The following is a 14323-nucleotide window of genomic DNA, read 5'->3' on the forward strand; positions in this document are numbered from 1 at the left end:
TACATGACGATTCATAACAGTAGCAACATTACAGTTATGAAGTAGCAACGAGAATAATTTTATGGTTGGGGGTCACCACAACATAAGGAACTGTATTAAAGGGTCGCGGCATTAGGAAGGTTGAGAACCACTGCATTAAGGAGTTCAATTGCTCGCTATGATGTGTGCTGACCACCAGGGGGTGGTGCGGAATGAAGGAAGGCCCCAGCTGGCAGCTGGAAGGCCCCGATTGTCCCTGATCACCTGCCAGGCCTAGAAACCCTACCTGTGCATGGATTTCATGCACCAGGCCTCTAGTGTTACATATAAAGAACCTGTTCATATATAATTTAGAAGTTGGAAGAAATATTGAGAGAAAAATCTATCTTTTGAATCAACTGGGTCTTCATATTGTTTTTTTGTTTTGTTTTGTGTTTTCCTGCTGGTGAAATTGGAAAAATACACATTTTTCTAGATTAGCCAAGTTCTACCTGTGTGTCATTTCTTAGATACCAGTTTATCAGATTAAATGAGATTCGAAAGACTCTCTGAACCCTTACAAATCTGATGTATTTGGCTAAAGGTTCTATTTGGACAAATATATGTCTAAATCAGTTGTGTTGAGGTACATTTATTATAATTATCCATTATGTACATATGTATAGACATGTAGAAGTGTGTATATATATGTTCATATATGTTCTATATTAATCTTATGCAACTGGTCGTTCAGATCTGTACATTATAGGCATGATTAAAACAGTCAAGAATAACAACTAATTTTTAGGTTGGAAGGGCTTTTCAGAAGTTGATTAAAGTTCCTAGGAGTTTGAAAATTTCATTTTGGCTTTTTAGAAGGAATTGCAATATAAATTATTGAACCACAGATTATATAACTTGAAGAGAACTTTGATTTTTCTCATTTTACTAACAAGGAACTGAGATCAAGGGTATTAATCTCTTATATAATTATTACTTTATGACTTGAGTTTCTAAAAGGAAATGTTGTTCTAAGAAAAGAAATCATGGGAAAGTGGTATTATTGGCAGGGGCATAAAGCTCTGACAGTTAAATTGTAAAATTGGCTCACAACTGAGAGACTCATACATCTAAATTTTACTTTAAAAAAAAAGTCTTTTCAGATCTAAAGGAGGAAGTAAAAATTTCTGCCAGTAACCTAATTTTTGGCTTTAAATATCTAAGGAAAGAAAGCATCATTAAGGAGGGCTAGACAACCTGGACTAGCTAAACAGATTAAAATGGCAACCACAACAAAAGCAAGTTAAAGATGCAAATTTTGGCTTATTGAGATTTTTGGCAGTGGCAGTGGGCTGGGTGGGGTTATAATTCTTCTGACAATAGATTTGAACAATATCTGGCATAGCCTTCCCCATAGCTCTTGAAGTTTCTCCAGTTCTCTTAGGAGGGGGACACTGCTTAAGATAACTTGTTCCTTGATAGGGTCCCATGCTCATCAAAAGCTTATTATAAATTGGCTTCCCATACAAATCTTCTGTAGGAGGAAGATGTGCTATCCCACTAATAAAAAGCATTCCAGACCCTGTGAAAGTAATGCATATCATTTTATATTAAAACCTTGGTATTCTAATTCATGTTTCAATCCTTCATTAGTTCGGTTAATATGAGTTAGTCTTCTTGAATTTGGTAACGCCAGATGAATTTGAAAAAAAATCTGTCTTATCCATTTATATGTGTTTGTTATGGAAATTCTATTTTGTGATTGAGATTGGGTTGCTTTCTTACCACTTTGGAAATCAATGAGAGCCCATTTTTACTAAGTGTTTGACTCCATGGTATGTCTTTCAGTCTATTAATTTATGGATTATATGATTTTATGTCTTCTCCTTGTCTTTCATTTTTGCTTTCTGTGCACTTTAAAAAAAATGTTCTCTCCGATATTTCTGAAACCACTGCAAATTCTGTTAGAACAAGATAGGACAGAAATAAATACATAAATGGTAATCCAAATGAGCAATGTTGATTGCTTGAATTAAGCTGAAAGTAGGAATGGAGTAGGGAAGCCAGGAGAAATACTTAGACAGGAATTGACAGGTTTTAGTGATTAATTGGATAAGGGATTCAGAAATAGAAAGGCATTTAGGAAGCTTTTAGTTGATTGATTGCTCAAATATATGAATTTGATTTTAAAATATTTTGTCTTAATGCTTCATTAATAAAAGGGTCAGGTCTGAGTCAGAGGAAGGAATGGGCCTATATTTTGTACAAAAAAAATACAAAAAGACTGTAGAGATCAGATGATTAGAGATTTGTGTTAAGTTCCCAGTGGCTCTCACAAGGCTCCTTCAGCACTAAAGATAAGATCAGGACGGTGGACTGGCTTGACCGCTGGAAGCCTTCATGGGCGGTAGTACGGAGCCTTGACTGGTGAAGGCAATCAGAAGCCAGCCCTTTTAAACAGATTCAACATTTTGCTTCTAAAATATCAGGATGGGTTCAGAGAAATGGAAATCCATAAAATAGGGCCACAGTACAATCTAGAAGACTGTCATGGCAACGAGTCAGAGCTGCCACTGCCCTAAGGGCCAAACTTTTTGGCCTCAAGACAGTACTTTAGAGGTGTTAACAGGGCCCGATTTTCCATCTGTTTCTTTTTAAAAACATTTGTTTAAATCATCTATTTTCAGCTGATCTTCTTAAACTATCTGAGCAGAGTGCTTCTCTAAATATCTTATTCTAGGAGAAAATAACATCTGAGATACTATATTTTTTTCCGAAAATATCTGTAGGTGTAATGGAGCTTGTGGTTAGGTTTGTAGTTTTCCCATGGAATGTGCTAGGAAGGAAATACTCAGGAGATCTTGATAAAACCCAGACACAGGGAGTTCAGTGTGGACTTGCCTTCAGCTAAGGAGGTCAACCAGATCCATTAATTCAGCAAATATTTGTGCAGTAGGCACTGTGTGAGGTACTTAGGTTCTTTCTCCGTTTCATGATTCTACATTATTAAATTTTAATACTGTGAAAGGCTCTTAATTCTATAACTAGGAAAGAATGTGAATAAATCCTCAGAAACACAAACAGTATTTATAAAGGCTTGCAAGTTCTGGGGATATGCTTGGGTTGCCGAACAAAACAGCATAATAAGCCCATTATCTCCAAGAATGGTCTAAAATGGTGTTTTTCAAACTTTTTTTATTGTGACCTGCTATAAGAATTACACTTTGATTCATGACTCAATGACAAACACATAATTATTATACACACTCTCACATTGGAAAGAATTTCATGAAAACAACCTATCTTTACTATTTGCTATGCATTCTAATTTTTCAATTAACTTCTAGTTCATTTACTCAGAAATATTAGCCTAATCTTACTAAACTGATTTTATAGCACACTAGTGGGTCCTGAAATCTGCAGTTTGAGAAACACTGGTTTAAAACACTTTTCTATTTTAGAACTTCATACAATTGTGTGAAATAACCTAAAGCCAGGAGTTTATCTGTTGGTAATTATTTACATCCATCTGGTTTGCTTTCTGTCTGATGGACCATAGATGATTATTTTATAGCTATTTTAAGACATTCTGGTAAAATTGGGATTTACCTTTGGGAGTTCATTCATTAATTCATTGAACAGATATTTGAATGACTACTCTATGTCAAGCAATGTCTCATCATCTTTCTCCCTCTTAATTGTTCCATATATTAACATTTAATTCAAATTAATTTTTGATAAAAAACAGCAATATTATGTCTTTGAAAGTTACTTTTAACCTATTTTTCTGGTAAACTATAATATGAAAAGCAACAGAAATGAATAACAGGGTATAAGTTAAGCTCTTGCCTTATGAATCAATCCTGCCCACTGATTTAGTTGGGCATGCTTTTATAATTTCTCTATCTTAAAAATAAGCTTAGTGTGATGTTGTACTAATAAACAACTCAAATATATTTTTTCTTTTAGAAACTCTTTTCTATAAATAAACTCAAGAGCATTTTTTATTCCTTTGTAATTGTTTAGGCTTTTTCCTCTCTATTCATTGATTCATTTAACAGGTGTTTATTGACATATGGACTGCAAGGTCAGGAATTCTGCCAGGGTTTGTTCACTATATATCACCAGTGTCCAGCATAGTGACGGGCAAATGCTAGATGCTTGACGTTTGTTGAGTGACTAAATGAACACATGGATAAAGGAATACCTATGTTTGCTTGAATTATAAGAAATTTGACTTTTTTCTTTTTCTTTCTTTTCTTTTCTTTTTTTTTTTTTTTTTTTTTTTTTTTTTTTACCACAAATGCAGCAGTGTTATATGGTTCAAGACTAATAACAAATGAAGTGCTGGAGACACAGTAATTCAGACATAATATTATCTCTCTAGGATTTTATGGCCTCTCTCTCAGAGTGTTAATGCATTTACGGAGGCTAACAATATGAGTTCCAAAATCAAACTGGGTTCACCCAGGTCCCTTCATTCCTAACTATGTGATCAAAGACAGATCACTGCATCTGTATCCACTGTAAAATGGAAATTGTATAGTAACTTCTCTCATGGAGCTGATATGAGTATTGAGATATTACAGGATATTGCAGGCAAATTCTCTAGTACCTGGCACCTAGCAGGCAATCAGTACATTATATTTGCTGTTTCTATTAATATTACTGAAAGTTTAGTAGGTGCCAGGCCCTGGGGTGTAGTCTTTTCTTTCTATGAGTTAGCAAGGATACAGAAAAGAATACAGTATGATGCTTAATAAGACTCCCTAGCTTGATAAAAGCCCTCTGGAAGCAATGCTTCACCCAGAATCACAGGGACATCTTCCTGGAGGAGGCCATATCCAAACTGACAGCTGAATAGAGTAGGACTCACCCTAGAGTGGGTAGGGGTAGGGGAGGGACAGGGACAGGGTCAGGGGATAGTGTTGAGAGGCAAAGGAAGCAGCACAAGCAAAGTCATGGGTGTGGGAGAATGTGGTCAGTAGAGTAAGAGGGATATGGAGAGATCAAGTGGTGCAGGGAGAAGCAGGCTGAGGTCAGGAATTGAAGGGCTCTGCTCAAGAGCCTGCAGAGGTAAGCCTCAGGTTTGCACTTGAAGAAAACCATCTAGAACTGGTGAGAATGGTTTTTGTTGAGATAAAATGAGAAGGAGACCAGCAAAGAGGTTGGTGTAATACATTATGGGAGAGCTGTGCCAATGCAGACAGAATCTTGGGAAACCCCATATTTTGGGAACACTGACGAACTGTCACTGTTATTTGCCAAGGGCTTTGTTAAGTATAGTATAACTCTAAACCATATCAGTATAGTGTAAGTTCTAGCAATTGTTAAATTTGCAATAAAAGGAGTGGAGGATGGATGGGCTAAAAAACAAAGAGCACCCATACTTAGCTTATTCCAAAATTCCTTTTATTGCCTGCACAGATTGCCATATATTTTATTCTTTGGTATTCTGTGAGTTAATTCCCTCAAATGATTTACATATGTAAGTAATTTGGCCCTCTTGGAGATTTAGAATCTAGGAATTAGAGTAGAGTAAAACATCTCAAAACAAAACAATCCACAAAACCACATTGCATAGGGAAGGCTGTTTTTATTCTTGATTTTTATAGTTAACCAGGTTAATGAAGAGAACTTCCTGTAGTCTCATAATCTTTGAAACTATGCAATGTTGTAAGATGTTGCACTGCTCCTGGTAGATGAGACAGACTAAAGTCATTTATTCATTCAACAAATGATTGAATACCTCCTAGGTCAGTGATGGCGAACCTATGACACGTGTGTCAGAGTTGATACGTGAACTCATTTTTTTGGTTGATTTTTCTTTGTTAAATGGCATTTAAATATATAAAATAAATATCAAAAATATAAATCTTTGTTTTACTATGGTTGCAAATATCAAAAAATTTCTATATGTGACATGATACCAGAGTTAAGTTAGGGTTTTTCAAAATGCTCACACGCCAAGCTCAAAAGGTTCGCCATCACTGTACGTAGGTATAAAGTGTAAAGCAGTGAACAAAACAGATTGTTCCTGCTATCATGGAACCTACATTTTAAAGGATGGCATGTTGTATTATCTTGATGAAAAATGAAAAAAAACATTTTTTATCAAAGTATTTTATTTTTGGCATAAGATGGTAGTGTAGGAAAATTAGGTATCAGATATCTTTCTGATTTGTTTCCCAGATTATGAGAGACAGTATAGTGTTGTGAGGATTACATGAGAGTTAGAATATTACTAATGCTTAGGATATAGTGCTTAATTTATGTTAACTATTATTATTTACATTATATGATAATTATATTGCTAATGTTATTGGCTAATGTAGATTACCTCTAATTTACCTCTTAATTCCCATGTAGAAGCTCCATCTGGTAGTCAGACTATCATCATTGTCTTGCCCAGACTTTAGCAGTAGTCTCCTACCTGGTCTATTTGCATTCTTTCTCTGTCTACTAAATCTATTTTTCACCTTGCAGTCAGAGTAAAGTTTATGCTGTTAAATTAGTTTCCTATTGCTTCTGTAAAAAATTTCCATGAACCAAGTGGCTTAAAGCAATAGAAGTTTATCTTACACTTCTGGAGGTCAGAAGCCCCAAATCATTCCCAGTGGGCTAAAATAAAGATACTGACAGTGCTATGGATGCTCTAGGGATAATCCATTTATTTGGAATTTTCAAGATTCTACTTGTGGCCCTGAATCACTCTGTTATCACACCTCCTTCTTTGACTGGTCGTCCTCTCTCTTTCACGTATAAGGACTCATGAGTATATTGCACCCACCAAGATAGTCGAGGATGAACTTTCCATCTCAAGACCCTTCATCACATCTGCATCATTACGTTGGTGTGTAAGGTTACATAGTCACAGGTTTTGGGAGCTAGGGGAAGGACATCTTTCGGGGGCCTTTATTCTACCATCATGTCATAGAACAGTGTCTAGAACACTGGTGGAAATAAGTTAGTTTGTTAGTTTATTTATTGCATGAATGTCTTCTTACGAATTAAGCTTTCCTATGGGTTCCTAATACTTTTAGGATTAAAGACTTAAACCCCTACCTTGGCCTGGGAGGTCCGCATGGCCTCCCCAGCCCTGTGCTTTCCTGGGCCTCCATCCACATCAGGCTCTTTCCCCCCGCTTGCTCATAGAACTCCGTTTCTTCGCAGCTTTTCAGGACCTTGCAGTGGCCTCTGCTTACACCACCCGTCTCTCCCTCCCTCCAAACCCCATTGCTTGTTTTCCTGCCACTCTCAGCTTGGATGGTAGAGCAAACGCTTCTTAAAGGGGCATCATCTTGAACTTTTCTCTGCTGGTTAAATATTCTACTTGCACACAGTCCTGGAGCCTGGGCTGCTCTTTCATAGCACTTGGTCACAACTTGCAATTGTTTATTAGTGTTCTTATGTGTTTCATCTGTAAGCTCTGTGAAGGCAGTGACTATTTCCATTGTATACTCAATGCTGATAATTTATTTGGTGCTCAGTAAATATTTGTTAAGGGAATGGACTTAAAATGAAAAGACAGCGTGCCTGTTGAGTAGCTCTTGGTTCTGTTCATCAGTGTAGTATTCTTGTAGCCCCAGGCAGAATGGAGTTTTGGGTTATGCAAAGGATTTGTTCAATAACAGACAGTAGGAGATTGATAATTATTGAATAAAGCAACCCGATGTTGTTCATTCATTTTTTTTCAATGAAGTGGAGAGTTAATTTCTTCCATCTCTTTAAAACTATGTTTGACTTAAACATATAGAATCTCATAGACTAGGGATTCCATTAAATTTTAAAGTGGACTTCATTCAGAGTTGATGTCATGGTTCAGAGGGCGTTTTCCTGGCTTAGGCCTATGGGCTGTGGAACATTGTATCTAAAATGACATTACCCACTGTTAGCACTGGTGTTCAAGAGAAGTCTGCCAAACTTCTTTAACGCAGCCATCACTCAATGTATGTCAGTGGCTCTCTTTTAAGAAAATGTTTTACAACAGGAAAAAAAAGGTTTATATTTTATATCTGACTCAACAGATTAATTTCTTTTTTCAATTTTATCTTTTACTAAATTATGAGTTTTTCCCATTTTATTCAAGCTGGATTTATATTTATATTAATTTAATTATTATAGTTTCCCCATTTAAGCAAAAATATTTCACCCTGATGTTGGCAAAGTTTGAGTTAGTTATCCAGCTTTGTTGTCAGTTCAGTAAACTTTCTAGAAGAAAGAGACAGAGTTTTTGGAATTTAAAAGTGCTTTGAAGGGTTCCTATTCTATGAGGAAAAACATTATTTGGAGAAAATCAATTTAAAAGCATATTCTTGTTATATTCTTTTTTCTCTACTGATTGATATTGTAATTATTTAAATTTAACTTTTAAGACAGAAATCTATACTATATATCTATATATCATATCTATCTATTTTCACTCTATAATTCCACACTATATATTGTGAAATACTGTTTATATCTGTTTCTGTATAGTGTGACATAGTCACTGATGTTTTATTTTTTAATCTCTTTACTAAACTTGATAAAAATTCATAAAACTGATTAACTTTCAGTTCTTAATCTTTCTATGAAGATATACTAGTACTTACTAAAATTAATTTTCTGTTATTAGCTTAACTTTAGTTGTTGCATCCAAATCAATCTATATAAAATGTGTATGTACTTTCCTTTTAGAGTATGTTGGATAAAGGACATTGTTGTGTCAGTAACTAGAGAGAACATGGAAGAAATGAAGGGTATTATTCAGAAGTACCAGCATAAGCGCATCTCACTAGTTGAAGCTGGAGTGACCCGCCACAGGTCAATATTCAATGGACTAAAAGCTCTGGCTGAGGATCAGCCAGACTCCAAGCTCTCGAAGCCAGAAGTAGTGATTATCCATGATGCTGTGAGACCTTTTGTGGAGGAAGATATTCTCCTTAAAGTGGCCACAGCTGCTAAGGAACATGGGGTAAGTATTTATACTTATGTGAATGGATAAAAGAGACAAACACTATATAGAGTGGTTCATTTGCTGAGTTTTGATGGAATTACTAGTGGCCTGGTGCAAGAAATTCATGCACATTAAAAGAGAATTAATTAGAGGAAGTTATATCATATCTTTGTTGTTGTTGATGTAACAAAACAACAAAGATATGATATAAAAACAACAAAAACATGATGTAAAAACAACACTGATGCAAACAGTCATTTGTGAAAAAGACAGGAGGTTACCAATCATTTGTGAAAAAGCCAAGAGGCTCCCTCCTCCCTCCTGTCAGGTTCCGGGGTGCAGGGGAATGGGATTCCTGGCTGGCAGGCCGCTGAAAGCAAGCTGACCAACGGCTGATTATGTGAGGAATGGGGCTCCCTCCTCCCTCCTGTCAGGGTCTGGTTTGAGGGCCGGCCATGCCCCCAATCGGGCGAGACCTAGAGTTCCGCTGCGCCCTGGCCGGGGCCAGGAGGGAGCTCCCTCCCACAGGCATCCTGCTGTTCGGTTGTCTGTCCAGTCATTTATGTCATAACGGCTCCTGGCTTTTTATATATTAGGATATTTAAATGTGAAATTATTAAAATGGGCATGATGATCTGAAGAGGTTAGGGTAATTTGTTTTAGGAATTTTGTAGATTGTGAGATTATTCTGGAATTTATCTTTGCTATAGTCATTTATCCTCATAATGTAATATGAGCTATTTGGAGAAGAATGTAGTAATAATGTCATCAGAGTAGGGAAAATGTCTAAGAAGTCAGTCAGAATTCCAATATGTATGATGAATGTGTGTGTATATATTCTAAATTTCCTTGAAATGGTTAGGATAGTGATCCAATAGCTTCAGGAAATCCAGGTACCACTTCCTGCCAACCCTCATACTGTTCTAATCATAAAAAAACAAATGCAATTAATAGAAACTTATCCTGGTAATTGAAGTTCTTAAGTTGGTGGGAAGAATTGGCATCTTTTATAGCCACTGGCCAATAAATTGCAAAATATTGGCCTGAATCAAATATACTATCTAAGGCAAGAAAAGAGTGATGACTGTTTAATCAAAGACACTTTACAATTTCTTTTCCATGAATTCCTTGTCCTTTGTTCTCATAAATTGTGTTCTATAGACTCAGCAGATTTTCTTCTTTTCTTAGCCCCAAATTTTCAAGCGTTACCAAAGGTCCTATTTAGATAAATCATTTTCTAAGCAAGCTACACAGTGTGACAGCCCCTGAGGTGGTATACATGCTAAAGATAACTATGATTTTTTAACTTATATTACATTTTGGACAAAACAAGACAAATTAATGTAGATGTATTAATTACCTCAAGAAACTAAGATGTCCAATATTAAGGCTAACATTAGAGTTGCCTGCATACAGGAACACGAAAGTATCACAAGGACACAATTTTGCTCTCTTCATTGTGTATGCACCATTCACCAGCAGTGAAATTCTTTTAGTGTTTGTTCATCCTCACTCTTGATGGTTTGTCTGGGTATGCAAATTCTAAGGCTTCAGCTTTTAACTCCCAGTACTTTGAAAACATAGGATATAATTATTTCCTGGCTTTTATCCAGCTTTTGGAAGTTGGCAAACTATGAAAAGACATGTATTTTGTGTGCTTTTACTTTTCCTCCCTTTCTCTGACAGTAGGCCTCAACATGTCTTCTCCTGAAATCCTGTGCTCCTAGTCTCCCCATCCCAACATCTCTCCACGGTTTTGTGATGTTACAGTTTAGACACTATCTTGCTTGCCACAACTTTGCAGACCTACCCATGAATCTTGTATTTATCTAAGAGTTCTAATTGCCTAGGACCTTTTGAGCACTGGTTTAAGGTACATTTTACTGAATTCTCATAAAACCAGGTCCCCTTGAATTGGGTTGCTTTCTAATATTTAAAACGAGGGATTTTTGCATTTGATAGCAGGCTCCACACTGTAATTTCTTTCTATATTTGAATATTGATGTGATTTCTTTCTATATTTGAACATTGATGAGGGTCTCTCAAGCTTGGCATGACTAACATTTTGGGTAACATAACTCTTTGTTGTGGGGACTTTCCTGCACTGTGGGGTGGTTAGTAGTATCCCTATTGACATCCCCAGCCTCCACACCAGTTATATGGTGGATAATAAAGTTACAGGGTTAGAGCATAATTAACCATAATATTACACATGATTTTATCCTTCTCCCCCCCTTTTATTGATGTATAATGAACATACAGCACTAAATAAGTTTAAGGTATACAGCATAATGTCTTGACTTAACATAGATTGTGATCACCACCTTATTCCTTTTGTTAAGGTAAATAGTTGTCTCTGTAATTTAGTGAGCAATTGGGTATGATGTCAGTTTAAAAATGGCTCTGGATATTTTGTTTCTTGAACAGTTAAAGAACTTTAGTAGTGGTAGAATCTTACAGAGGGCTTAAAATCAAAGGTTTATGTAGACCTCCTTTCTCGTATAGGAAGAATATACATTTCTTCATTAAACATTAACTAGTTTTTACTAAGAAAGTCTTTTGAGTCATCTTCTAAAGAGAAACTGAATTGCATATTATAACCAGAAACATTGACATGTGGTGTGTGGGTATGTTTGTATGTGATCTGTTTGGATATTGCAGCATGACTGTATTTATCAATGATTGATAGCACTTTGGAAATTCTATTAAGTTTCATATGTGTGCATCAGGAAGAATGCACTTTCCCGCCACTCAATTTTACAACTTTGTGCAGTATATTCTGGGCATGTTCTAAAATAGAGATGGAAAATTACTTGGTGGAAATTTGACATTGGGATGAGGTGACCAAGGCTAACGGTCACTTGTTCTAAACTCTGTTGGATGGTTTTGATCGTGAGAAAGTGCACTGAAGGGCAGAGTTTAGTCTTGGGTGGGGTTTAGGTAATGAGCTCCCCTGGGTCATTGGATCTTGTGTCATTATCGATTGGAGAGACACTTTGGTGTTGATTTAAGTCCTAGCTATAATGAATCACTTTTGTGAGTAAGCAGTGAGTTCTGATTTAGTGGTAAATTTTAGGCCTACTTTGATAAAGATTTAAATGCCATGGAATGAGTGAAACTTGATTTGTTTCTGATGCTGGAGAAGATACTGTGTGAAAAAGCTTTTGTTTTACTGCATTACTTGAAATTACCAACATCTATATATCTGTTCAATGAATTACTTAAAATGAAGTTGGAGAAGGGGTAGATCAAGGCAAGATGAGTATATGTAGGGATTAAAATGAAATAAAGCTTATTACACACATATCCAAGGTGACATACCTGGTCATATTAGATTTAAGGTAAATGTTACTAGCTTAGCTTCCAAGAGTTAAAATTCAGTAGTATATAAAAGGAGAACTCCTTATTCCTTTCTGCTATGTATTTAATTTTATGGGTATTTTGCAGTGATATAGTAACTTGGGCAGAGGTTTTTCTAAAATACCTATATTTCTATATTCAATAAATAATAGATTCTTTTACTTTGTCGAAAAGGAGGTTGGAAGTTTTCTATTAGAAAATATCCAGAATCTTATAATTGCTAATTATTAGCTTTGAAGATCTTATTCTGTAAATATTTATTAAGTAGTGTTTCAATAAAGACAAATCAGCTAACTGAAATTGTAATTACAAGGTTGGAGGATTTCTGATATACATTGTCATAATTAGCTTGAATGCAGATGCCTGAGGAGTAATGCCTGTTAGCACCTGCTGTGTGGACGGATGATTAGCATTGTTTAATTTTGCTTTAAAAGGTGAACAGTAGAGGTGGGGTTCCTTATTTCCACATTGTATGATTTATATCTATGCTGATTTCCATACACTGACATGTGGAAATACTTGGATAGATTAGCCTGAGAGTCAAGTAATCACTGTGGTGCTGAGCTGTTAAGCTTCCATTCAGGCTTATTATACTAATGCCTAAGGAGACAGTGTATTCGATCCCTTGGGAATCATACTTCAGGCTTCCCAGATCGCTGCATTTGGGAGGCAACTAACCACCTTTGTCCAAACTTGTGTCATAATTTGATGCTTTGAATTTCAGAAAAAATCATATAACTGAGGATTCATTGCATGTTTATTTCTGAACAAATGTCCCTTACTAGGGAACTAGATATAGAATACATGTCTATTAGCATTAGCATCTTTCTTCTATACTGTTTATACCAGATAGCTGGAATAGTAGTCAGAGAAAAGAAAGGTCAACAAAGCAGTTATTTTCACTTGTGGCCCTTTTTCTGGGCCTTTTGTTTAGTAAGACCCCGGAAGCTGGTAATTGCCTGTGTTTTCGATTGTCTTCATATTGTACTACTTTCTAAATGATAGTTTGGATTCCATAGGTAAGGACTTACTAACTCTTGGAATTCACCCATTCTGCCATGACATCTCAAATATGTATGATTTCTGGTCTCAAGAAGTTAGTATTTAATAATAAAAAATGAGAGTCCATAAATACACATTGTAGAAATGTTCTTTTAAAAAATACTGAAAACATACAGAGAACTTTGGACACCTTCAGATCTGTCACTTGGTATAATGAATCAAACTTTTGTAGTCAGTTTGAAACTGTGTCCCTGCCCTGATCTTATTTACTCCTCCCAAATGGGTAACACTACCTTGAACTTTGTTTTTATTGCTCTCTTGCTTTTTTCTTCAGTTTTGTAGCATGTATCCCTAAAGAACATTTGTTATGTTTGTATGATTTGTTTTTATATATTTTTTGAGGTATAATTGACATAATTAACATATTTGTATGATATTCTAAATCTTATGTTTTGCATATATCTTGACAGCTTTTTTTTGTACAACATATTTTGGGAAATGTATGCATGTGAATCTGCAGCTATAGTTCATTCATGATCACTGCTTTATGTATAGCAATAACTATAGAAAAGAAAAAAATTTCTGTTTCATTGCATCTCAATATTTTGAAAAACTGGCTATTTTAAATTGTGTATTTTATAAGTTTTAGATATGGATCCTCTTCTTCCCACATCCCCAGGAGCTGTTATTTGCTTATTTGTTTGCGACTTTGCTGGTCTATTCTAGTGAAGTCTTTTCCTCTACAGGGTGAAGCCTCTGGTGTCACTTTTCAGAGGGTACCGTCTTGGGCATGTGAGCTTTGCAGGATTCTCTTTGAGCATCTTCCCTGATCTCTCTGTTATACTGACTGCCACTGTTGACATCACCCCTAATTGATAAGCTTCATTTATTGCCAACTCATTACTCTTTGGGGGGGAGGGGGGCGCGGCGGGCAGAGGACAGTGCTCTGAGCACAAATGGCTCTACAGCCTGATCCATTAAGTTCTGGCCCTTTGGCAGGGCTGGTTTTTGAGGCCAGTGTTGGAGGTTTGTTCTTATCCCAGGGAGGCTCTTGTTGTCTCTTTC

General features: G+C 36.0%; 1 protein-coding gene across 1 annotated transcript in view; it reads left to right on the forward strand.

The window, feature by feature from the left end:
- Nucleotides 1-6762: 6762 nt before the first annotated feature.
- The window catches only part of ISPD (isoprenoid synthase domain containing), a 144976-nt gene continuing 137415 nt past the window's right edge, over nucleotides 6763-14323 (forward strand). The window contains exons 1-2 of the mRNA XM_006779100.2: nucleotides 6763-6815; nucleotides 8638-8914. Coding sequence (XP_006779163.1) covers nucleotides 6763-6815; nucleotides 8638-8914 — 330 coding nt within the window. The remainder of the gene's footprint in view (nucleotides 6816-8637; nucleotides 8915-14323) is intronic.

The sequence above is a fragment of the Myotis davidii genome, unplaced genomic scaffold (assembly GCF_000327345.1).
Source record: "Myotis davidii unplaced genomic scaffold, ASM32734v1 scaffold168, whole genome shotgun sequence".
Taxonomy (NCBI): domain Eukaryota; kingdom Metazoa; phylum Chordata; class Mammalia; order Chiroptera; family Vespertilionidae; genus Myotis; species Myotis davidii.